General features: G+C 42.5%; 2 protein-coding genes across 3 annotated transcripts in view; one reads left to right on the forward strand and one right to left on the reverse strand.

Moving 5' to 3' along the window:
• wasf1 (WASP family member 1) overlaps positions 1-16,165 on the forward strand; it is a 57,157-nt gene extending 40,992 nt beyond the window's left edge. Inside the window, exons 5-10 of one of the 2 annotated variants that reach the window (XM_034161981.1) lie at positions 161-278; positions 9,072-9,128; positions 11,553-11,716; positions 12,529-12,708; positions 14,335-14,906; positions 15,670-16,165. In XM_034161981.1, coding sequence (XP_034017872.1) covers positions 161-278; positions 9,072-9,128; positions 11,553-11,716; positions 12,529-12,708; positions 14,335-14,906; positions 15,670-15,827 — 1,249 coding nt within the window. In that variant the 3' untranslated portion in view covers positions 15,828-16,165. The remainder of the gene's footprint in view (positions 1-160; positions 279-9,071; positions 9,129-11,552; positions 11,717-12,528; positions 12,709-14,334; positions 14,907-15,669) is intronic. The other variant, XM_034161982.1, reaches the window with a different exon arrangement.
• Positions 16,166-18,822: 2,657 nt separating this feature from the next.
• Positions 18,823-27,089, reverse strand: kif25 (kinesin family member 25). Its single transcript, XM_034161909.1, is given in 15 exon segments — positions 18,823-19,432; positions 20,001-20,156; positions 20,224-20,454; positions 21,547-21,606; positions 21,609-21,688; positions 21,770-21,950; positions 23,830-23,972; positions 24,080-24,154; positions 24,217-24,284; positions 24,374-24,413; positions 24,884-24,969; positions 25,942-26,121; positions 26,202-26,324; positions 26,548-26,613; positions 26,782-27,089. Coding segments are annotated over 15 exon segments (1,710 nt in total). The 5' UTR covers positions 26,851-27,089; the 3' UTR covers positions 18,823-19,280.
• Positions 27,090-27,173: the final 84 nt, after the last annotated feature.

A 27,173-nucleotide genomic window follows, 5' to 3' on the forward strand; every position in this document is an offset into this window, starting at 1 on the left:
CTGCATTTTAAAAGTAATAAATGAAAGCAAAGAGGAGAAAAAGCTTCCTCGTCTGCTTTAATCGTAACATTTCTGATTTGTGGAAGGTCTTGAAGTAAAAATTATCTTAAATTTTGCAGCCAAAGTCTTAAGTTTCATTTGTTTTGTTTCTTCCCTGCAGGGACGATGGGAAAGAGGGTCTGAAGTTCTACACTAATCCGTCCTACTTCTTTGACCTGTGGAGAGAGAAGATGCTGCAAGACACCGAAGATAAGCGGAAGGAGAGACGGAAACATAAGGTTTGTCGGATGCTTACTAACCCCACTGTCGTCGTCGTCTTCTAGGCATGATGTCGACTCTTTGGACAGGTCAGGACAATTGGTAGTGTGAGGCGTGAAGTTGACAGTTCACTAGATTTTACAGAACACAGTGAGTCCTTTCAGAATGACCACTTTTGGTAAACTTATACGACCCACAAAGAACATCTTCTTCTTCCTGCCACAGCAGATCAATCGTTTCCGTCTCACCCTTCCTCTGCGTCTCCCTTTGTCACACCAACCACCTGCATGGCCTCCCTCAGCACAACCATAAACCTCCTTTTTGGTCACCGCCTCCTCCTCCTCCTCCTGCCTGGTGGCTCCATCCTCATCATCCTTCTCTCTGTATACCCTGGGTCCCTCCTCTCCATGTGCCCAAACCATCTCAGTCTCACTTCACTGACTTTGTCTCCAAACTGTCCTACCTGTGCTGTCCCTCTGACATATTCATTCCTAACCCTGCCCATCCTCGTCACTCCCAAAGAAAATCACATCGTCAGCTCCACCTCCTTTCTTTTTGGTAGCGCCACAGCCTCTAAGCCATACAATTCTTTTAAACTATAACTTTCACTTTTGCAGATATCCTGTCAGAAATCACTCCTGTACTCTCTTCTTCACCTCTATGCTACACTCTCCATTACTTTGGATAGTTAAAACTCATCTCTCTTCACCACCTCTACTCTTTGCAACTACACTATTCCACCGGACTCGGTCTTATTGACAAATCTCTGACTGACTTTCATTCCTCTTCTCTCCAGAGCATATCTCCACCTCTCCACTGTAGTCTCAATCTGTTATCTAGTTCCACTACAGATTGCAATGTCATCTGCAAATATCATAGTCCATGGACTAGTCTGGTCATTTGGTGCTTCTTCCAGTTGTAATCTGTGGTTGTGTTACTGTAGAAAGGCAGATTCTCTTTAGTAGACAAAAAAGCAGTGCCACATTATCATTCTTCAGGTGGTCACGGGTTTGTATGTGCATCCACATATGATATTTTGTCCCTTGCAACATTGTGTACCACATACAGCAGTCACTAAAATTCTGGGTGAGATAAAAGTCTGGGTGGTCCAAAGTGCTCAGGTACAGGCATCGTGTTCACTGCATTTAAATCGGCTAACTTCAGTGGATCAGTTTTTGGAACATTTCTTGAGGCCAGTACTGCTCATGCACAATATATGCTTTTTGCTCATTTTTTTTATCTTGCATTTTTTGAAGGACATGGACAGTGGTGGAATCCAGCATTTTAAGTGCCTTGGTCAGTGAGGGAAGGTTCACTGACCTTGACTTTACAGACAGTGATGACATCTTTGTGGAATCACTGGATGTCCTGATTGTAATATGTGAGACAGTTGAGTGATCCAGGCTTTCAGTGGTGAGAGTGTTGATCTTGGCAGTGATGTTCATGTCCCCTTGAGACCAAGATGTCTGACAAGAGCTTATGGAGTCAGGAGATCACTGGACAGTAGGGTTTGGCGATATTGATATATTTGCAGTAGAATGAAGGGTTTTGGTGCTTTCTGTCTTACTGTACGGTTGTGACTTTCACTATAACCAGTGACCGAAGACAAGACTAGATGTCTTTGGTACTAGGTCACTTCAGAGGGTGCTTGGTTACCACTGGAATGACTTTGTGTCCAACGAACGGGTAGTTGGGGAGACTCAGATGAGGAGTATCACTTGTGAACGAGTGCCAGCTATGGCATTTTGGCCATGTGGCTCATTTTCCTGAATATGACCCAGCACGCAATGGAGGTGATTCAGTGTTGAGAACCTCATTGGCCGGAGAAGATCAAAGACATGTCCACATTTCACTTGGCTGTGGCACATAGATGGATACTTTGCAGTGGTGTGGAAGGACTGGTTGTCTGACATCCAGGATGCAGGATAGTTCCGTCCTGTTGTGGAAGTGGTGACATGCAGCACCAAGACCGGACCTGACCTTTGTCTTGCATCATTTGAAGGACATTTGTGGTCTTTGCTGAGGTGCTGTTAAACACTGAAGTGAGATCTCTGTAACATCAGCAGAACCGTACACGTGTGTTGTGTGTGACTGACCTGACAGGGGGACACAGTGACACACACACTGGCAACATCGTACGCTGCTGCCTGATTCATTATTTAGCCACCACTCACTGAATAATCAGCTCTTCCTGCAGTCAGCACGAGCGGTTGTTAGCCGTGTGATCATTACACCTAATTAATGGGAGCATCTGTTCATCAGTTGTGAGCGCTTCTCTCAGCATCAGGAGCCTCGTGAGGAAGGCCTGCTTGGCTTTTGTACACAGACACACAAATTAAATGAGGGAGAGCTTCCTCCCCCTGTCCCTGCAGATTAAAGAGCGGGGAGTCCCAGACTGAGGGGCTCCACCAGGAGCTCTAATCAGCACCTTGGAGATCCCAGAGTGAGATGAAGGGTGTGGCCTACATATTGCCATGTTTAAAAATAAAAAGCTGCTGCAGTCATGTCAGTGAGAAGCAGACTGTTTTCTCATGAGCTGTGATGTGAATGGGATTTTCTTATTGGCTGTATGTGAGCGTGGTGTTTGTTTCAACACTCTCATGGGTGTCCTTTGTTTTGTATTTATCAGCTGCACACCAGCAGAAATGGTCAGCGTAGAAGACTTGATAATATGAAACAGATTTCGTGAAGAGGAAAAAAGAAATATTTTTCACTGTTTATGGACTTTATTTGCTTTGGAGGGTTCGGTGGATGTGATCTGAATGAAGCTGAAGCTCATTCCAGTGAATTCTTTCTAATTAAAGCCCCAGGCGAGCTCTTCTTATAAAGCCCAGTTCATTTCCATCTTCCCCACGCTGGCGGTTGGACGGACCCCATGGAAAGCAGGACATATTAGAGGAACACGGTTAAGCGCATCTGCTTCCGGTGCAGAAGGTTCCCGGTTCAATGCCCCCACTGCCCATTCTCCATTTAATGTGGAGTGGCATCCCGCATAAAACGTGCCAAATCATTATGCAAATCCACCTCTGATCTACTGCGGCAACCCAGAGTGAAACTACAGCGCCATGCTTGTAGAGCGCAAACTTCTGCCAACACTAGTTTCCAATTCCACAAAATTTTACCTTGGGGAAAAAAATTTCAAGGTCAAAGTCCTGTTATAAGTGGCTTTTCCTAAGCTAAATTAGATGTGATCAAATGTCAGGAGGATGCATTTAGTTTATGCACTTGAATCAAAGTTGTTTTTTTTGTTTTGTTTTGTGGTGCTTTTTGGCACTTGGTTTCTGACTGATAACTGGAAGACAAACAGGCATAAAACTGGAACCTCCATCCAATTTTGGTGGTGCAGGTAAATCCAGAACAGAAAAATGAGTGACTGAGGCACTTTTGATTGACATATAATGTAAAATGTACATCAAATGGGCTTTTCAATATTAAATTCAAATGGATTTTTTCCAATTTTCCATGATTTTTCCTGACTTTGACCTTTGACCTTGAAAATTTAAAATTGTTGCCTATCAGGAAATCAATCTTCATTAAAATTTCAAAATTATATATGAATAATTGTGGGCTCCAGGCTGTTCACAAACAAAGAGACAGACATACAAACGTGGTGAAAACATAACAGCTCCAACTTTGTTGGCGGCGGTAACAAGAAAGAAGCCAAAGGGACTTACAGTAGGTCTGTAGGTCCTGTTTTGATCTGCAGTACGCCTTGAATGCTGAAATGTTGACATTGCCACGTGCACTCTGCACAAACACACATGGGGTAGATGAATGGTACTGTGAGAGGGTACGAGAAGCCTGCAGTGCCTGTTTCTCCTCATTCTCAGTGGATTAGCACTGGACTGAGAAGTCTGAAATGCAACAGAAAAACGGTTTCACTGGCCGCGAGCTCGTGCTTCACCTCGAGCGTCTGGATGCCCTGTGGAGAAGCTGCTGCTCCGCTCTCATTAGAACAACCGCAGCTATTCAGACTGAATATATCGGCATCTAAATGTGTTTGGTTTTTCTGTTTCATCTGCTTGTGCTACTGCAGAAAATCACTTCTCTACTTGTTATAACTTTAACAGTATTTATGTTGCCCCTCATTAGAATCAGTGGGTATTTTGGTTTTTTTGGAAGTTCATCAGCCAAATGAATTATAAAAAAAGAACCCGCTGAGAATCATTTAGCCGTGTTATGTGACTAAATGATTAGAAGAGAATAATTTAGTGATAATACGGCTGATGTGGCTAACAAACGGGAGCCGTGGCAGAACGTTTTCATGTGTATACAAGCAGAAATGAAAAGTAAAAATACATAATGAGTTAGACACGTGGTTCTTTTTACCAAATTCTGAAGGAGAATAAACTGCCCTTTGACATTCAAAAGAACTGAGCGGATGTCTGCTATATTTGGTTCCTTCAAGCTCCAATCAGTCACAATGATCAAAAAATGAAACAAATCTGTTAACTGAGTAGAAAGAGACATTTTCCATTCCATTGTTTAATGTTTTAACTGTGTATTGAAAAGTTTGTTACTTTACTCACCATTAAAATTTTCCACAGCAGAAAATTTGGTGTCCATTCATGCTGCCAATTTATTTTATTTTCTTTTCTCCTGGAAAGAAAAATATGATGCCACGGTTTTACACAGAATAATCTTCAATATTTAATTCAATAATGTTTAAAGATAGAGTTTTGTGGCTTTTAATAGAACAAAGGTAATGTACACAGAACATTTCATCAAGATCTAATAAACAAATGAATAATTTATTTGAGTGATGGTAAAGTGCCCCACTACCACCACCCCAAAAGAATAGTGGAATTAATCTCTTCACTCTTCAACCTTTATGCTGTTTTTCTTTTTTGTTTTTCTTGTAATCTTGTCTAACTCTCTGGAACTCTGTGCAGCTGGAAATTCCTTATCTTGTGTGTCCTAAAGACCTCATACGAGCCCTCTGTGAAACCCCTCCTCCTTTTCTCACCCCTACAGAGGTAAGCCCCCCCCCCCCCCCAACTAGAGTGTCTGCAGCCCCCCCCCACCCCCTCCACTAACCTCCCTCCACTAAACACCTGCCCTGATACCTTCCCAGTTCAGGATTCCTTAAATTACTTAAATTTTGGGTAATTTTTGTCAAAACACAGGGAAATTAAATGCAAGTTCCTTAATGCACATATTGCATTTTTTTTTAAGTAAACCGGTGCAGCAAATTGCTCGTCCAGCAGCTTTGACCCAAAGCTCAGTGACGCCTCTGGAACGTAAAACCATCACTGGTAGTTTGATGCACCTGCCTGCACAGGTTGAATGAATTATCTATGGCATAAGAAACAGAAGCTCTGTGACTCTAATCTGCCTGATTTTGCTGGCGATAGTGGTTTTGGATTGGGAGCCCCCTTCAGGTGAAAGTATTTCCTCGGTCACACTAACTCTTGGCTTCGTGACTCACTTTGAGCATGTATCTAATGTATGTGGACTGAATTGCTGAGACTAAACATAAATGGTCGTCTAAACGTTGCACCACTTACGTGGCATCCAGAATATTGTTCTTAATTAGAGAGCAGAAGTTTGTTTATATACACTTGTGAAACAGCATCTTAACATATTGGGATCAACATTGAAAAGCCCAGCTGAGGTTTCCTGCAGAGCTTCATATGTGCTTAGATCTGTAGAGTCGCTGTCTCAGGGACGTTCCCAAACAGACATTTGTCACACACAGATAATAAACTGATACTGCGGAACCAGTCTTAGCAGCCTATCCAGCCTCACTTGTATTTCCATCCAATCACCACATGATGGCGACAGTTTTCTGTACTGATGAATTTGCTGAAACATATTTTTATAGGAGGCAGCCATCATGGCCCAGACAAGTAACTGTTCAACTGTTCGGCCTACGTCCTGCTTACGTCCGCCCGGCAGATTTTAAATAATAATTTTTCCACGTTGGAAGGCTGGCACGTCAGAACTGTTTTTAAAGTTGATTGCTTGAAGTAGAAAATAGAACATCATCTCTTACATAAGGATGTTTCCAACTTTTCCTCCTCAGGATTCTGTGGTTCTCAGTTAATGGGGTTATTATTTTATTTTAATTACCTTCATTAGAGAGAGCGAGATGCCTGAGAGACAGGTCGAGTGTCAGCGGTGACGTGTCCGTGCTGCAGGGAGCCACCCCTGTGAGCGTTATTTGCCAGCAGCACAGCGTGCACTTCTGCTGAGTCTGTCACCTTTAACGTGCACACTCATCTGTGCACGCACACACACAAACTTGAACGCGTGTATGCATGAGCGTCTGTCCACAACATAAATCTATAAATATTAATATATGTACACGCGGTGCTTATTCAGTGCAACGCATTCCTTGCCAAAGCAAGCGCGATGACGGATGAATGACAAGTGGTGGTGCCGGAATCTGTGAAATAACACACATTTATAAATGCTGTGACAAAAATGTGCACACAGACGCTGATTGCCATTTTGTCTCATTGACAAAGTCGCCATGTTGACATCATCAGCGTTAACCGTTTTATCTGTGGTGCTGTGACGGACAGACGGCATGGTCATCCGGCGCGAAAGGCTTTTATCTTCAAAGCATCCAGACAGTACCGTCTGTTATCGCTGAAACTACTTTGTGAATTGGGAGTTTTCCAGCTCGTGTTATACTGATTGAGATTGATTCTTTAAACTTTGCTTTGATATTATTTTTTACATAAATTATTTGCTGTTATTCTCTTCATTGGTGAACACGTCTGCAAGGGGCTGAGTCAGGCCTTTGGGTGGTTTCGTAGCTATATCACCATCTTGTGGCCACTGGTTTGTAGCTATAGGAGACAATAATCATCTCCTTCCAGAAAGTTCTCACCATTTTTTTCATCTGACAGCAAGATTACTCAAAAACAGAGGAACTGTTGTTCATAAACCTTATAGATGAAGAAGTAAGTCCAATGACGGTCCTGAGGCCCGTTGGTGCCACTGCTCATCTCCAGTTTCTGTAGCATGAGGCGGATAAGTCTACGACTCGCCCTGAACGGGAATACCAGTCTGGTGCAGGTTACTTCCCCAGCCAAGGACGGTATCTAATATTGCTGGGTGGACTGGAGCAACGGAGATTTAGTGTCTTGTCCAAGAAATAGAATGAATCTTCACAAAACCAAATTTGGCTGATCTGATGATAGAATCCATTAAATTTAGATGTGGATTCTGGGGAAGGGGTGGAGTCAGGATCTTCCTGCAGGAATGGGTACAGTTATATTTTTGAGTGGATTTGGGTAAAGTTATCTTGCAGTATCGCAGAGAGTCTTGTTACTGGTTCTGATCCAAACGTTTAACCAGAAGTTGAATGCACCTCTGCTGGGGTAATGATGGGACACGATTACCTCCAATGTTGGCATTAGATGTTGGAAATATTTCACATCTTTCATATTGTCCCAACTTTTTCTGATTTGGGGTTGTGGATGTGGGGGTAAACCAGCACCTCAGCAACATTTAATTTACCTCCCGTTGGAAAATCAGTTCAGGATACTCTGTCGTCCCACATCTGGCACAAGATTCATTCTGTGGTGGAGCTGAGGAGGAGACTGTCTGACTGTCTGCTGTATGTGCCGGAACCTCGTTAGGTCTAACGAGCCATAATGAATCAGAACCTAATCAACGAATATTACCAGGAGAAATGATTTCTGTTTGCTCACAGCAGACGGGTGCAGTCCAAGTCCCCGTCATTCAGACGGACCAGACTCGCTCTGTGTGCAATGGGCCGTCCGTTCGCGGCGGCGACCGGCACAGCACCGAGCAGAGCGTCACCGTGGAGATGCGGCATGAAAGAAATCGATTAGTGTCGGATTTCATCGTTTGTGTATCACGTGAGGAAGATTAGGATTGGCATGCCGTCTCTTTTCCTGCTCCAGAATGCTGATCCTGAAGGAAATGCTACAAACAGGATTCATTGATTTATTTACTGCTTTATTAAGACTGTATGTTGACTTTATTTGACTCACAAACACACACACACACAAGATTCTTCAGAACTTCTTATCTTCTCGTGCATTCATTACTTTGCTGATCTTTTCTGTTTTCTGGACCTCATGTTACTTATCCAAAATCCAGATATACATCTGATTTTTGACGGTCAAACCCATTTTTGATGTTTTACCATTTAAATCTAGTTTTCCAGTGGTAGCTGTTAAAAACAGATTTAAAACCTCTTTTAATGTGGTTTAAAGTCACTCTTGATCAGCCTGTCCTCGGTGAAGAATAGTTGTAAAGTAAATAATATATAATTTATCAAGACTACACATAAACTTTTTTACCATTAGACTAAGAGGCTTTAAAACAAATAAAATAATAATCTGGTTCAGGATGATCCTTTAAAATCACTTAAATTCAGTTTGGTTAAAAATCAAAACAAAACACAAACAGATGCAACAAATCCTCACATGTGTAAATTAGATCGATCATGATGATTGATGATCTAATCAAGCTGTTTGATTCCTAGCTGTGACTGTTTTATTTTTGCCATGTTCTCCTGCTGCACGGTTTCTTTCTTTGCATGACGCTCTTCACTTTGTGCTGTTGTGGGTTTTCGTCTGCGTTCCAGTCAGATCGTGTCCTTTCTGTCGTTTCCCTGCGTGCATGCTGGTGCCCTGTGCAGTTGCGCCGTGCCTCCACGGCGGCGTGCATGTTGTCCCTTTGTGTTTTAGCAGCATTGTTCTTTGCCTTTTGTTGCTCTTTGCTGTGTTGTGTTGCTGTTTACTGTGTGCAGCGGTCTGAATTCTGTGCCGTGGTGATTTTTGACCCCTCTCCCCTCTGGTGCTTCTCTTGTGGTTTTTTTGTTCTTATAGTTGCAGGATTCCCGCATGTATGATCAGGTCTATAGGTACTTAGACCTTCCAGGGCAGGTATGTGAACACAGTCGTTTATTTCTGCTACCGCAGCTTGTTGCTAAACTGCTTTTACCTCCCCGTGTGTGTGTGTGTGTGTGTGTGTGTGTGTGTGTGTGTGTGTGTGTGTGTGTGTGTGTGTGTGTGTGTGTGTGTGTGTGTGTGTGTGTGTGTGTGTGTGTGTGTGTGTGTGTGTGTGTGTGTGTGTGTGTGAGTAAAAAGGTCAGTCATGATGTGGAGTGGGAGACGGGGAATGCTTTGTGACAGTTTTTTTTCTAAAATATTCAGATTATTTTGTTTTCGTAATTTACTGCCACTGAGGAAGGAACTGAGGCAGGACATCTAAGGGGGAGGAACTAATAATTATATTTGACCAGACTTGGTGAAAATGTTTGGAAAACACATTTGAAAGCTGATGGACAGAAGATGTAAAGTTCAGAAATTTTATTAGTCTACTTTGTGTTGAAATTCAAAGCAGGGCTGCAACTAACAATTGTTTTCAGTATTGATTAATCCGTCAGTTATTTTCTCAATTAATTGATTAGTTGTTTTGTCAATAAAATGTCAGAAAATTGTAAAAAAGGTTGATTGACATTTCCCAAAGCCAAAAATGATGTTTGTCCCCAGTTCAAAGATATGAAGTTTACTGTCGGAGAGAAGTAAACAAAAATATTCACATTTAAGAAGCTGAAATTAGCGATTTCAGACACTTTTTATGACCCAAAAACTATTAATTGAACATCAAAATAGTTCATTGTCATATTTGATTAATAATCAGTTAATTGTTGCAGCTTTAACACAGTTACGTTTTGTGTAGGATTTGGATTAATTGGTGACATCTGTCATTTTAAAGACCTTTTATTTAATCTGCACTGTATCGGGTTGACCTGTAGGATAAGGAGTTGAGACACGAATGTGAAGACTAGAACCAACACACTTCATCTGCATGGTCCCAGTCCGCCCAGCTGTAAATGGGTGCCGGTGTCGCAGACCAAACGGTCCGCCCCTAAAAATCGGTCCATCTTTTGCATCTGCGCATGCGTCATTTCGGACCGCAGCAGCACCACGTCTGAGATGGAGTCTCTTCACCCAAAGCAATCAAATGGATTAATGGGATTATTAACCATCAGATGATAAAGATAAAGCCTCTTAAATCATTCTAAAGTCAGTTTTAAGCAGAAACGAGGTGAAATTCTGTGACACTTTAACCTGTGTTGGACTGGTGTCCCATCCAAGAGGAATCGTAGACTCACATCTGCTTCATGCTGCAGAATCCGGGGATAAGCCCCGGTGTGTTCACGGATGGACCTCAGGTCCTATATAAGACTCGGGGCAGTGTGCACTTTAATAAGTGCTCTTCTGGCTTCTTGTTCGATTGGATGTGTGGTGCTCATAAGGCATTCCCTGTGTGATGGTATTCTCCATCCCGTTAAGTGTGGTGAATATTGTTGTGTTTATGGAGCCTGTAAACCGTCACTGAGGACAGCTGCTGTGCCAAAGACACACATTTAAAAAAGACATTTTTGACAGTTAAAATCCATCCACACTAGTTGGACATCTGACACGACTCCCCCGTCATGCCCATTTTATCGAAAGCATCAGTTTGCACGCGGTCAGTGGCGGGGAAGTCCCTGTCCAGACACTGAGGTTTGGCACATAAAGTCACAGTTCAGCTCGAGTGTCACGTAGTTGCCGAAGACGTGTGGCTTCCGGGCTAAAAACTGGAGTGACTTCACGGTGAATTTTGGCCGACCGCTGCTCCGGAGAGTCACATGAGTCTTTAGTACCGCTTAATTTTTGTCACAGCAGCTGTTTATGACATAATAGCTACCGCTTTGTATTTGGATGCTTTTATTTATACACTTTCTTTTATTTATACGTTAATACATTGATATTAATGTACAATTATAATATAGTTTTTTTTATTTTAAGCACTTGAAGACTTCAAGTCATTGATTGGAAACAAAATGTGGGGACGAGAGGCAGCGAGAAGACGACTGTTGTACAGAGGCCACTGGCAGCAAAGACCTGAATAACAGTAATAATTAATAATTAAACGCTGGAGTTTTATCACTTTCCTCCTGGTGTTTCCTTTGAAAACTGCGTCAGTCAACGAGTCATGGCTGCACTGTTCATAGCTGGTGTGAAGCTCTGTTGACTCGGGATTTGTTTTTTGCTCTCAGGCTGCAGACGTGTTTTTTTTTCTGAATACTCTCCACTTTGTGACAGTCTATAGCAGATCGGTTTTCTCCCCTGTGATTGATTTACAGGTATTTAACGGCATTTCATGTGTTGTCTTCTGTCTTCTCACCTTTTGATGTCCTTTCACTGTCTTCTTTCTCTCCATCCCCAAACCATTTGTGGGGTTCTTTTCTGTTTCATTCTTGCCTTCCTTCTCCACCATTTCTCTCCAATTCATCTTATTTTATTCCTCAACCAAAGCTGAAGGCGATAGACCGTCCACAGGAACTTGAGAAGGTACCGCGGGCGCCCCACGACCGTAAGAAGGAGTGGCAGAAACTGGCACTGGGTGCAGAACTGGCCCAGGACCTACCTGAAGACAAACACAGAGAGGCCAACGGCTCAGCGGGTTACCACGACAACAAGTGGGTGATGGTGGTTAACATTGTTGAGTTGTGACAGAAGATGGCAAAAAAAAAAGCATTAAACAATCATTAGAATATTGCACTTAAAGTTCATTCTGGCCTGTTTCTCCTTCTCTGAAGGCACCAACTCCTCCTGGTCTTAAATCATTTGGTCTTAATTGAATCACGTCTACTTCTTTAAATCCAGATTAAATAAAATGGAAGTGAATCAGTCAGCATCTTAATTAGATGTCCACCCAGAGCCTGACCTGCAGAATAGAGGTTATTTTTTTTTACCCCTCCACATCCTGTGTGAGCACATTTGGCCGACTGGCTGCAGTCATCAGCGTCTGACTAATACCACGATTTATTAAACACTAAATTTTAACCTGTTTCTTAAATTTCACCTCCTGTATATCAGTTAATGTGCATTTTACAAACAAGTGACAGGATGAATCAAGATCTTGCAGACCTGAAATTCTCAAGAATCACATCAGGTTTTTGTTTTTTGTAGTTTATGTTCCCTCGTGGTACCAGTGATACACCTCATCCAAGTCTCCCTTTGTTTGACACAAAGTCATTCCCAATGAGACCTGGTACCAAAGCTACCCAGTCATCGCTTTTGGTCACTGGTTGGGTCCAAATCTCAAGAAGGACCACTGAGTTTACAGACTTGGACCTTTGTTGTTCTGCAAAGTGTCACAAATGTGTGAAAATTAATCTCCTCCTGTACCTCATCTGAGCAATATAAACAGCATAAACAGCCCCCCAGCCCCCCGAAAACACACAATGCAGAAAATAAAAAATGTTCTCTGGTGTGTTTCATGACTCAGGGCTCCTTTGTACATGGAGCAGTTGGACGGGCCTTTCTCACTCGCGGCGCTGCCCTACAGCCAGATGAATGAGCTGTTGAACCGTAGCGGGGACAGAATGTATTCACGGCCCCACGACCCTCCACCGCCACCACCTTCCATGCACCCACTGGGAGAGATCAAACCACCTTCTGTGATCAGGTAAGAGAGGGATACCAAACCCACTTACACTGAGCTCCATACAAGAGACGGACGTCTTGATTCCGTCCTCGACTCTCTTTGGCAATGTAGGTGTTCATGCAAGCTGTCAGTGTAGTGGTTATCCACCAGTCAAACAAGCTAGATCAAACCGAAATGAACTCTCTCTGTAAAAGACCAAGAGGTGCTGATTTTCATATCAAAGACAGACAGTCTTTTGTGGAACCAGTGAGACCAAAAAAAAATAAAACAACAGAGAGGGGTGGATAAAACATCAAGAGTAAAGTCTGGGAGCAGGAGCGGATCAATAAAGTGTTCAGGCCACTGTATTGGCGGTTGTTTTGTGCAGCATGCTCCAGCTGCATATGTCACTCTGATGGGATGGAGAGATCAGAGGGAATGATTAAGGCTCCGGCTGCAGAAGCAGATAAATATCACATTGATTTTTGCTGAAGTCGGTGCAGCTTCTTTCCCGTCTTCCTACCCAGTGCCTCACTCTTATGTCGTTTTCTTCTGTCCGCCACCTTTCATGCAGAGCATTAAGTAAATATCGATACAGATAGAAGTGGAACCTTCAGTGTGTTGGGATTAAACCCTCCACACATCATCATCTTCTTCCCCCCTCGTTCTGTGCTTTTGTCTGCAGCGATTTTTCTCTCTGGGAAGGAAATTGATTGTGAGCGTGTCCGTCTTTGTCTTGCAGCGTCCTGGTTCATAGCTCAGTCCTCCCACGCAGCTTCAACGCCAGTGAATGGCCAAGTGTGAATAGATTCTGTTTTTAGTGCAGATTAGTGAAGCAACAGAAAAAAAATTAACTGCGTTCAGAACTGTTAAGTCACTGAAAAGGGAATAATCCCAAAGATTGACGCTTTCTGGACTCTCCAACAGGTTTCATGTCTCTGTAACTTAGGTAATCTGTTGTCAACCTCACTTAACCACACATGGAATGATCAGTGCATATTTTCTCTGCTCAGTGAAGCTCTGGTGTGCCAACGTCCTGCGGGACGACCTGCCGTAGCTACTGTACTCTGAAGCTAATCATCGTACGCTAGTATCTCACACCACAACAGAAAGTCTAAATGATTTAGTAAAACTGACAAACGGCCCAAATTTCAGAAAACATTTGCTCATGAACAAACTCGTTAGGAAACTTGAGACGTTATGAATTTGGATGTTCATTGTGGTTAATCCTCTTTGGCTGTTTTCATTCCTGACACATTATATGTGGAATTATTGTAATAATTTCTAGATTTCAGTGTTGGAACCAGTAATTAGATGCAGTCCAGCTGCAGATGCTTGTTGTTTTAATCGGCTGTTTTTGGTGTACTGTCATTTCCAGGGGATTGTTTTGTTTTTGTTTGTTTGTCACCGTGACAGTTGTATTGTCTGTTAAAAATCTGGTGGATGTAGAATTATTTCCAGCAGTCACAGCTGATTCAATCCTGCACACTTCAAATACAAAATAAATGATTTGACTTATAAACACTTATACATTTGCAAAAAAAATACAGTGAACTAAACAATCTGACTTGTGTTTTTCTGCCAGCATTTGTTATTTGACAGTTTGAATTCATTTCTGATTTCTCACATATTCTCCAATTTCTTTCATCCTTCCTTCCTCTTTTCCAGCTCCAGCTCTGGTTTTTCCGACAGCAGACCGCAGTCTCCGGCCAGGACAACAGGCCTCAACTCAAACACTCCTCCCCCTCCTCCTCCCCCTCTTCCTCCTCCCCCTCCCCCTTTACCCACGTCCGGCCTGCGGGGAACTCCTCCTCCCATTCCGCCCCTACCGGTCCACCAACAACCTCTGGTCATCCCTCCTCCACCTGCTCCTCTCCAGATCGCTCCGGGAGTCCTCCACCCTGCCCCGCCCCCTGTGGCCCCCCCACTGCACTCCTCCTCTCCAGCCCGTCTCCAGCAGGTACTGGACAAGGGCCCACCCCCGGGCTCTGTAGCCCACTCAGATGGCTCCGCCTTGCCTCCACCGCCACCACCTCCGCCTCTACCCCTCCCAGGAGCACGGAGTTCCTCGCCCTGTTCGTTGGGCCCGCCTCCTATCCCTGCATTCCCCTCAGCAGGAGCCATGGCCTCCCCAAAACCACGCGCCACCATCCACGAAGCGGGACCCAAGAGGCATCATCCAGCCAATCTGCCCCCCATCAGCGATGCACGGAGTGTCCTGCTGGAAGCTATCCGAAAAGGTGGGCGTGGTCTTCCTAGAAGTATGTACTTTGTTTCCCAGACACTCCTGAAGAATCCAGTTTTATCCGCACAAACGTGTTTACACCCACAGTCGGATAAAATCACCATCACAGCGTTTGTAGTTCACGGCAACCACCAGAGGGTGGCGACTATTTAGACAAACAGAAAACTTTATTTCAAGTTACATAAATTTTAAAACTTATTTCAGACACAACACAACTTTTATGATGACGTTAAATGTGTAAATTATAACTGCAGCCAGAGCTGGAATTATTGAACGAAATGGTAAATGGACTGTATTTATATAGCACTTTTCCATATGCACCAGAATTTCAAAGTGCTTTACATTTATGCCTTTCATTCACACAAACCCATTCATACACCATGCAAAAAAAAAAAAAAAACAGGTAAAAAAGCTGCGTGTACAGCTTTTATTTTCATCATCCTAATCAGCTGTTTGCTCACAGAGGGACCCATCATGTACACATATGTTACAAAAGGGAAACGCTGCCTGTTGCCATGGCTAAACAAAAGTGGATCCACCAACCCATCAGTCAGGTCCTCTGTTAGTCTGCTGTTTAACTACAGTAAATTTTTGAGAAAGAGAACGTGCTCCTCTAGTTAAGAAGCTCTGCTCTGCGATTTGACCGGTTGAATGTGTAGTCTGCATCCCGTACTTGGAACTTTGTCCGTCTTCAGGACACTGTGATCTCTGCTCATCTCAAACTGAAATCTCTGTCCTCACCTTCGCCCCCCCTGCAGGCATCCAACTGCGGAAAGTGGAGGAGCAGCGAGAGCAGGAGGCGAAGCACGAGCGCGTTGGCAACGACGTGGCCACCATCCTCTCTCGCCGCATCGCTGTGGAGTACTCAGACTCAGAGGATGAGTCTGAGTTTGATGAAGGAGACTGGATGGAGTGACAGTTGAGAGAAACGAGAGCAGCGTGTGGTTGGGTGAGGCAGAACGCGTCTCTCACACCTCCGTGCTCTACAGCTCGCCATCCGAAGAGGAGAAGCCTCTTTTCCTCTCTTGTCCTCAGCCTTTTTTATAAAACACCATATCCATCTTGTTGTGGTTTGTTTGTGGAGGAGGACCTCCACGTCGTGTTCCAAATGAAGATATTTTTTTCCTGCACTACCACATAACTGTTCTTCACTAGGTTTCTGCTGATGGAATCCCACGTTTACTATTGTTCGATACTAAAATGACTGTTTTACAGAGCCACTTGTTTTTTGTTCATGTTCAGTGTTTTATGTCTCTAAAAATTGAAAAAAGTGGGGACTGAATGCATGTTGCATCTATCCTAAGTTGTGTGGTGCAGTTGTGCCACCTGGTGGCTGAAAGCGGCATTGAATGCCAATTTTATTTTAGCTTTTCTTTGAAACATTTGAAGTTTTAAAGGGCCAGTAGATTCAAATACTGATTACTTCATGAGGAGGGTTTATTTTTTTGCTCTTGGTTGACTGAACCACTTAATTAGCAGAAGATTGTTTTAGCGGTCGTGTGAAGATTATCGTGGTGGCGATGAAGGCAGGATGTTTATAGCTTTGGCCTCGTATGTGCGTGTGCGTGTCTCCATGCATCCACCTTTACTCCAGGGAAATGTGTGTCTGCCAAGAGATTAAGGTGGTGTCTCTTTTTTTTTTTTTTCCAGGTTCTGTCATTTCCTGTTACAACAAATAATCCTGAGCATCAGTTTTTACTGTATTCATCCTTTTCTGATTTCCCTTACCAAAAAGTAGTATATGCAAGTATGTTTCAAGTATACTTCTAGTTTACTTTTTATATACTTATCAGTACTATTTTTTGGTAAGGGTTTCTCTGCCACACAAAAGCTCTGAGATAGATTTAAACAGTACAATCCACAATAACGGCAGCTTTTCCTGCCGAGATTTAACGTTTTCCTGATCACAAGTATTTTCAACTTGCATTTTCTTACGTGTTGGTGAATTAAGAGTTGGCTAATGCCAGCTAGGACTTGGCTGTCTGATGGGGTCCCACTGGAAGCGTGGGAATAAACTGGTTTGACATGAATCCAAATCGTTTGTTCAGCTGGGGGGTCGGCTGACCTGAGATCACACCCAAGCTGTCCTCTGAAAGTCTCCATTGGTGCCATGGAGACACCTTCAAGTAATTAATGAACTAACATATTTGCACTATCTCGTGTCACCTGATAAATGAGTGTAAACTTATTGATTAAACTCAGTTTACTTCAGTGTAAATTGTTTGCAATTGGGTGTCAGTAATTTGTAAGTTAATCTTTAATAAAGCCGAATCGGAACAAATTACACAATAATCCAAATGGACCAATCACAACGAATTACAGTGAAGCCCGTCACCTCAATTCTGGCGTGACTGTCCCCTGATGAGAAGCCTTAACCTGTGCAGTTCTGCAGCAATAACAATGAAAATAGTCCAATGTTCTACAACCTGCCATCTCTCAGAAGAACCATCCACCATCCTGTACTTTTACTTCTTTTTTCTTCTACTTGCCTTATTGTTGGTATAAACGTATTGAGTTGATGAATGTATTGTGCTGTTACTACTTACTTGCCTGCGCTTGTATGGATTTGCTGTTTCTATGTTTGGGGGGCCGGGGGTTACAAAAACAATACTGTATAACATGTAACTTATGTAACTGTTGACTGTGACAGTTTGCTTGAATTAATAAAACTTTAATGTCATGTTCCAGCACTGAATATTGTAGGTTTACTGTCACATCTTCTACGTGATCTACATCTGGATTGAGTGTGAAGAAGCCAGAGTGATTCACTGTCTCTGTTGCAGATGATTCAAAAAAATGGAAGGCCGTAACCTGAAGGTGGGAGTTCACATTGACACTGTCACTTTCATCCCTGACTGACATCTTTTTGTTTTCACTTTTTTGCACATTTTCTCCCTTCTGTTTGCATAGTGTTTCTCATCTCTTACTCTTGCTAAGAGACTGCAAATACAACAAACACCTGAAACCATTCAACAACGAGCACATCAAAAAAAGTCTTGTAAATTGACAAAATCCTTTCAAACAGAGAACACACACAAAAAAAACCCTACAGTACGTGCGACAATTTAATTTGAGAGCATGTTGGCTGAAAGCTCAGCACGCCTGCTCTTTGAGTTGTAGATATTTGCAACACATCCGTTTTAGTGTTATACATTTGGGTATTGCCATGTTGAATGAGAAAATTGGGCAAAATACTTTTTACGGTGTTTCCCTTGCATTTCCAGTTTTCTAGATATAAAATTACTTATTTTTTTATTTCAGGAAACGACTTTTGGTGTAATAGGGGGTCACACTGTAATTAAAAGACCAGTTAAAGATTTATTTTTGTTGATGTCATTTCACACCTTGTGTCAACTGGCACATGCATGCAAAAATGGTGTCTTAAAAAAAGTATATGTGTGGGAGGTACACAAAAAACTTTAAAAGTGACCAAAAACAATACAGCGAGTCACATGGAAATGCCTATTTCCATTTTATTATTTCAGCCCATTCAGAACTCTAAAACTACAAAATATCAATTAAGAAATGTGTAATCAGGACACTGAGCTATGCCCACAGCATTCAGCACCATTTATTACTGCTTTATTGTATCCACCAGTTTCCAAACATGAGAAACAAGTGACAACAAATGTCTTTGCACAGAAATAATGTATTAGAAATTAAACTGAAATAAAAAAAGGCAACGCATAAGCAGCAAATTCAGTCCTCACTATCTGTAGCTCAACACTGGCTACACAAAACCTTTTAAAGTGCAAAACAAGAGCATAAAGTGCAGCGCATAAAGCATTCATGTTTATGCACGTGCACACACATATATAGTAGAGATTCCGTTTTTTTTGTTTGTTTTTTTTGCAGTAAGAAGTTATAAAGACATTGTATGTTTTCTACTGTACATGTTACACAACTGATACTTATGTAGCTGTGAGCTTTAAGAGAATAATTAAACTGTAACTACTGATCTCGATGGCTTTGTCTGGCTCGGCAGATCATCACTCGTGATTTCTAGTTTATATTGTTTTCACTGTACACGCACGTACATCAACGTAAATCCAGATATTAAAATTATTGCACAAATGGTCTACTCTGCTTACAAGACTGTGAAATATTTATCTTCCATTAGGTTAAAAACAGCTTCAACAGAACTCTACTTTATATAGATGTGTAAACATGAGTAAATTAATAAATGCAAAGGATGTTGTAATGACCTTAGATACTGTAAGATATTTATCTCCTCAGCAGATTTGTTCGCCGTTAGATGGTTCTTGCTGGTCCATAAAAGATTTTAGCACGACAGAGTGCGTTTATAGAAGAAAATGCTTTAAAAACGTAACAGAAAATCTGCTTCCTGACTTTGTACCGAGAAACTGTCTCACTTAACTTTGAGGCTGTGGTTCTTCTTTTTGGGCAGATCCTTCTGGACCTGACGGGCCCGAGTGCCAAAACCCAGAGACTGCAGAGATTCTGTGATGAAGCGCTGCGTCGGGGACACGCACAGCATCACCAGCAACTTGGCATCGCCTCCTGCTGGGCAAAATGGTGAGTGACCAGAGGAATTACACAGCAAATAAAGGTCGTAACATCACATTTTAAATGGCTGTATGTAATCAAAGGAAATGGAACTTAAATTAATTTTATTTCCTGAAGTAGAAGGCTCAAACATCAGCCACGTGTAAACGGAATAGCCTCCTAAACATGGTAGTTGGTTGTTCGACTTTTAGCGAGTTCAAATCAGAATTTTCATTCATTCCTTCCAAAACTTTAGTTTCTTTTGAACCATTCTGGGTTTTTATCCACCCACCAATTTAAATTCCACGTATGTGTTTAAAATAAAAGTTATTTCAAATATGAAAACGTGTCCATAAACCTCCAGATTCAACATGATATTTAAGTGTAATGAAAAAGCAGGAAATCATCACTTTGAAAGATTTCAAAATGATTATTTCGTCCACTGTTGTGAAACTGGCTGAGCAAGTTCAAAACAATGAATAAGGCCAGTTATAATTATTTGTGTCTGGGAATGAATTGCCTGATGTTTATATTTGGTTACAGGCGCTGCACGTGTATTTGAGGGCGTGCATGTGAGGCTCACCTATGGCGTCCTGCAGCAGGTGAGTGAGTTTGCTGTTCCTGTAGGGAACGTGTGGTCGCTGCTCAGCCAGAGCGCCCAGAACATCCGACAGCGCAGACAGACTGCGGTTCGTGCAGGACGCCTCCCGTAGTGCTGCACCTGACACTCCAGACACACCTGATCACAAACACACGCTGGTTTAGTCTGTCAGGAAGAAAACCTGACCGCGCTGAGCCCGGCTTACCAACACACTCGCTCCCGGCCAGGTCCACCAGCTGCAGTTTGGTTCTGAAGGGAGCCTGTGAGATGCTGCTCCTGGGAGAGGCGCAAGGGGAGGGACAGGGAGAGGTGGCGGGGCTTGCAGAAAGCTCGTCGGTTGAGTGGCGGGTGGCAGGATTAGCACGTCTGCAGCGTGGACTCCACCACTGCGTCTTACGGGAGCACTGAGAGCCGTTAACGCTCTGTAGCCTGCGAGCTAAAAGAAAGACACAGTAACATGTAGTTTAGCTTTTATAATCACACCATAAAATAAGCACTTGATACTTACACCAAATGTACTGCTGTGACACAGCTGATTAGACAGAGTCTTTATATATGATGGTGACACAAATGGAACTGCATGCACAAATTAATTTCTTTATAATAATAATTAATTCATAAATCACTTTACATTATAAGACAAATCTCAAAGTGCTACACACACAAATTTCAGAGCCATGGAGCAGATGCTGCAAAGGATTTGATTGCCCATTGTATGAAGTTTGGTCCTGGGGGGGAGAGACGGTGAGTATTTGTTCACTGGAGGTGTTCCTTTTTCAGTTCTTTGAGATATTCCGGAGCATTTCCATGGATGCACTGGTGGTTAAGTAGATTGAGTTTATATTGAATGTGGAGGTGATACTGGGAGCCATTGAATCGTCCTGAGGGTTGGTGTGATGTGCTCATATTTCTGCACCCTCATCAGGATCCTGGCTGCGCTGTTTTGGATGAGTTGGAGCTTTTGAAGGCTCCTACCAGGGATCCTGACAAGGAGTGCATTACAATAGTCCAGCCTGGCGGTGACAAAGGTGTGGACCAGCCTTTCAGCATCACAGAGGGGTGGTGTTTGGCTATGTTCCTGAGATGGTTTTACAGAGGTGATGGCCGTGTGTATCAAACGACAGGCGGGTGTCAAACCTGACCTCCAGATTTGTAAGAGAAGAGGAAAAGGTGATGGTTTGGCCAGAAAAAGAAATCCAGTTAATGGGAGAGGAACTGATGGAGCTAGTGGGGTTACTGATTAAAAGAGCTTCGGTCTTTGCTGAAGTAAGCTGGAGAAAGTTCTCAGACATCCACGCCTCTATCTCCTCCAGGCACTAGATGAGTGTCATCAGCGTAGCAGTGGAACGAGACTCCATGCTTTCTAATGACGTGGCCCAGGGGAAGCATGTAGATGTTTGCATAAATAATTCCAGGGTGTTAACGTGAAAATGCTACATAAATTCTAAGGTGCAGAGAACTTGACAATTCTTGAGCCTGTTGCTGTTAACATGCACGGCTTGTAACCGTGTTTAAAAGAATGCCTCACCCACAGCCAGAGCAGTGCGGCTTTTGGAGGAAATGCTGAGTGTGACGATGAGGTGAGAGCGTGGACGAGGGTGGGGCAACGAGTCCTAACCTTCAGGATACTGTTGACGATCTGCATCACCTCCGAGGCGTTACACACCAGCCTGTCAAATCAACAAGTTTAACGTCACAAAAATGAATTTGTTTTTGGTGCCAAATCTCAATTTTCATATGGCTGCACTCACTCGTGTGTGAGGGCGGTGACTTGGCTGGTACCGGAGGAGATGGTGATGACGTCTCGGCGTTGGCCCGCCGTGTTGCCCTGCTCGTCTCTGGCCAAAAGGTCAAACACCTCGTTGTTGTACACTTCCAGAACTGACACCTCCACAGTGTGGCTGTCTGCAGGAGTCTCAGAAATTAATCTGAGCCATGTGCACAAACGGAACAAAAGCTTCAGGTTTAGATCCTCAGTGCACTTTGGGGATGAACTGATTATGGTGGCCATGACATGCTAAACACGACAAAATTACAAACACAGGTTTTTTTTTTATGAATTTTGTGACACCTCCACAGTGTGGCTGTCTGCAGGAGTCTCAGAAATTAATCTGAGCCATGTGCACAAAGAGAACAAAAGCTTCAGGTTTAGATCCTCAGTGCACTTTGGGGATGAACTGATTATGGTGGCCATGACATGCTAAACACAACAAAATTACAAACACGGGATAAAACATGTTAGAAAATGTTTTTGTTGCCTCTTCATTTTTTCTGTATCTGTCTTCAGTCTGACCACATTATGTTGTGGGATGAACCTGTCAAAGGACTATGTAAGGACGAAGCCAGCACCTGTTGAACATGCTTTTCTCTTTGAAAGCCTGAGGAAAATGGGACGTTCAAGACGTTGTTCAGAACAGCGTAGTTTGATTAAAAAGTTGATTGGAGAGGGGAAACTTATACGCAGGTGCAAAAAAATTATAGGCTGTTCATCTACAATGATCTCCAATGCTTTAAAATAGACAAAAAAAAAAACAGACGCGTGGAAGAAAATGGAAAACAACCATCAAAATGTTTAGAATAATAACCAGAATGGCAAAGGCTCACCCATTGATCAGCTCCAGAATGATCAAAGACAGTCTGGAGTTACCTGTAAGTGCTGTGACAGTTAGAAGACGCCTGTGTGAAGCTAATTTATTTGCAAGAATCCCCCGCAAAGTCCCTCTGTTAAATAAAAGACGTGCAGAAGAGGTTACAATTTGCTAAAGAACACATCAGCTGGCCTAAAGAGAAATGGAGGAATATTTTGTGGACTGATGAGAGTAAAACTGTTCTTTTTGGGTCCAAGGGCCGCAGACAGTTTGTGAGACGACCCTCAAACTCTGAATTCAAGCCACAGTTCACAGTGAAGACAGTGAAGCATGGTGGTGCAAGCATCATGATATGGGCATGTTTCTCCTACTATGGTGTTGGGCCTATATATCACATACCAGGTATCATGGATCAGTTTGGATATGTCAAAATACTTGAAGAGGTCATGTTGCCTTATGCTGAAGAGGACATGCCCTTGAAATGGGTGTTTCAACAAGACAGTGACCCCAAGCACACGAGTAAACGTGCAAAATCTTGGTTCCAAACCAACAAAATTAATGCCTCGCAGATGTGACGAAATCATGAAAAACTGTGGTTATACAACTAAATACTAGTTTAGTGATTCACAGGATTGCTAAAAAAAAAAAAATTGAACATAATAGTTTTGAGTTTGTAGCATCAACAGCAGATGCTACTATTATTGTGAACACCCCCTTTTCTACTTTTTTTTTTTTACTAATAGCCCAATTTCATAGCCTTAAGATTGTGCATATCATGAATGCTTGGTCTTGTTGGATTTGTGAGAATCTACTGGTACCTTGTTTCCCATGTAACAATAAGAAATATACTCAAAACCTGGATTACTCTTTTTAGTCACATAGCACTACTATTATTCTGAACACTACTGTACTTTTAAAGTTATGTAAAAAAGGCAGATCCAGGAAGTTACAACTGATATTGTGAGATGGAACATAAAATGTTCAGGGGAACAAGCCATGCAATTTTTTTTATTTTTATTTTTTAAACAATATAAATAAATGCACTTGAGTGCTCTTCTAGTTAGTTTGTAAAATGTGTTGCATACATACATAATGCATGCATTATGTATGCATTATGCATACATAATGTAATGTGAATGTATTAATCATGCACACAATGAAGTCCAATAAATAGTGTTTATCTTCCAGTGTTTATTCAGCGTGTTGGTTGATGCCTCAGCTGAAGAGTTCAGCTGCAGCTGTTGGGATAATACCCTGCAGCTCCTCCTGCTGACTTTCTAAGTGCTCAGGCTGTGTCTGACATCCCATCATAGTGTGTGTCTTTCCACTTCCTGTCTGTCCATATGCCATGATACAGACATTATAACTGCAGAGCATGATGGGAGATGAGATGGTTTAATATTGGAGGACTGCAGTTGTGCAGTGTTTGCTACGACTGAAAGCAGCTTTGCTGTTTTACTGCATCTCACTCACCCGTCCAGCAAAGATGTGAGGAGCGGCCTAACTTCCTCAAATACAGCATCCTGGGAGTCCTCTGGTCCGTGCACCCTAAAAGAGCACTAATTATTAACAAACACCATCACATCATGTTGTCTGGAACTTGTTGTTACCTCTCAAACTCAAACATCTTGTTGTGCACAAGCGTCCCAGGCCTCGTGCAGTTCACCATCACCGTGTCCTAAGAACATCCAGGACACACAAGAGGTCAGTGGGTAAGCGTACTAAGGAAAAGAGCCAATAAATCACCAAAATCTGTGTCAAACTCACATCGCTGACAGCAAAAACCACCGGTTCAGATGACACGGGCCTGCAAACACAGCCGCTGGCACAATTACAACAGAAAAATACAGAATTCTGTCTCATTTGAGTTTCTCCAGTCTACATGTTTGCTGACAGATTTCAGAATTGTTCAAAGTGAATTAAAGTTTCTCTGAATGATCCAAAACATCACAAATATCTTGAATATTTCAGATTAACTGGTTGCAGAGAAAAATCCTTCAGATCAGCTTTGAAATAAAACATTACAGATATCAATTTACTTGAAATCTATTTAAATGACATGATCTGGTTTTTAACTGGTTCTAAATGATATAAACTACTTCGCTAAAGATAAAGGTACAGCCTCAGGAATCGAACCAGCTACTCTGTAGAACACAAGATATTGTTTATGTCACCTTAATCCTGAGGCCAATCATTAATCAAAGTCATTGATCATGAAAATAACCCTTGGATCATCTGGACTGTTGTAGTATTTTATGGTAAATACTCTGGACTCACCCTGATCCGGGGATGAGGGACTGGATGCGGTCAAAGTGGAGAACTGGACGCACCCTGCAGTGAACCCTGATGTTCCCTCTCAGCTCCTACAACAACACAAACACAAACAGACAGCTCCTGACTGCAAACAGTTTAGAAAAACGAACTCCGTTTTAATCAAAAAGATGAAACTGTACACATAAAAGAGGATATTCATTTACATTTTCAGATTGTTGATAAATCATACCTTAAGTGGTACACAACAAAATCAAGCACCTATAGCACCTGTAAATGTAGTAAAATGTACATAATGTGGGGAAAAACCTATTGAATTTCATTAATTTCCTGTGGCCAAAGTCAAACAAGGCTTCCAGGCAAATATAGTACCTCACCACTGTCAGTTCGTTTTTGACTCGGCTTAACATCATCATCACATTGATGTCACAGATGCCAGAGGTCTGATACGTTTGTTAGCCCCAGCATAACAGAGAACTTTGCAGGAAACTGTCTCAATAGCTCATCTACGTCCTGAGATATGGTCAATAGTGTTTTTTCAACGATGACCTCTAATTTGACCTTGACATGATCTATACTGCCAGACAACAGTCCAATGAGTTTATCCAATAACTTCGCCTGAAATTACTCTTACAGCCTCTTGACTGTTTATGGCCAGCAGAGGGCACCATCACCACCAGTCACCTTAGCACAACAACCAGCCCTGTATTGGGCAACATATTGGCCTCTCTCTCCTAGCCTGAGAGTGACTGGCGGCCGAGACGCTGATGTCAGCCCATGCATCAGCCTCATGTTGATGTGGCATGAGTGCTGCTCTCCTATTGGTCGTTTAGGAGTGGGAAATCTCACTCCAAAATGGAGGCCAGTATCGGCCCAATTCATAGCCGGGCTGGTTGTCGGGCTACAATCACCTGAAGAGCTTTGGATTGAAGGGGGAAAAAACAGCTTTTTAAAAATCATCTACTACTGGTTTTATTCACATTTTCAATGAAGTAATTTCCAGTGAAAAGCAAAGTTTGAGGTGGAGTAAGGAAATGTTTAATATTACAAATTGGGGTGTTTTAGATCTTGGCTTGGGTATGCACTGGAAAAACTGAAGATACAAACTTACTGTGAACCTCGGCTCTGTTCAGACCGGTGCTGGCCTGGTCCAGTTTGTCCAGCAGCTCCCGGCTCTGGTTCTTCAGTTCTGCTGCAGAGGTCAGGTAGAGTGCACAAACCTCTCTCAGGTTGCGTTTCACAGCCTGTAAGAAAGAGAACGTTAGATTTACTCTGCAAACTGCCAGCACAGACCTCTGGTGTTACACAGCTGTGTTTGTTGTACCTGGACATCAGACAGCACCTTGGCCAGAGCAGCCCGGGTTGGAGTCTGACTGGACCTCCGGTGCTGGAGGTGTCTTGGAGTATTGGACTTCTGTCCATGGTCTCGGTGTAACTTCCCCAGATACTGAAGATGAGAAAGACAGTGCACTGCCGTGTCATGTATGTGATCATCCACTGACATAATGGCACCCTTAAACACCAAAACCTGAATCCACTATCAGATTTCCACTGATCAGGAAATGCAGAATAACACAGGAGGCACGGAGTCTGAGTTAAATCCGTAATGAAAGGAATGATGAAGAATTCCTGTTTTAAAACTTTTGTGTAATGTAGATCAATTTTCTTACCTCAGCAAGTCTCAAATGAAGAATAGCATTCTCTGTCTCCAGCTCCAATATTCGCTCCTCTTTACTCTGAAAGGAGGGGAAATAAATCAGTATTTCTAATTTTATGGTACCGGAGACCAAACTTTATTATAGTTACTAACTTTAATCATAAATTGTAGTAAAACACTCCTTATACACTAACATAGACTAGTAATCAAACTCCTTGACTGGATTTAAAATCTAAACTCCTCTTACTCTCAGTTTGTGTTCCAGCAGATGGACCTGATGAGCAAACATCTTGTCCTTATTTATAAAGAGCGACATTTTGATTTCTTTAAAAAGACAAAGAGGTAACAGGGAGGACGGCAGGTGGCCGTGTGTTTTCCTTCCTCACTGACTGAGTCTGCCAGCTCATTTAATCCGATTAGGATCCAGCAAGCCTCAGATCTCCACACCTGTCAAAGCAGAGGAGGAGGTGGAGGAAGGCCTTTTGTTCTGTCAAGGAGAAAAAAATAGAAAATTATCTTATGAAGCTGCACAATGTAAATGTGATATGACATAAAATGACCTGAACTGCAGATGGACACAAATCCAGCAAAAACCAAGCTCTTTATATCTCACTGTGTGTAAACACAGAACACTTCTTA

The sequence above is a fragment of the Thalassophryne amazonica genome, chromosome 21, assembly GCF_902500255.1.
Source record: "Thalassophryne amazonica chromosome 21, fThaAma1.1, whole genome shotgun sequence".
NCBI lineage: Eukaryota > Metazoa > Chordata > Actinopteri > Batrachoidiformes > Batrachoididae > Thalassophryne > Thalassophryne amazonica.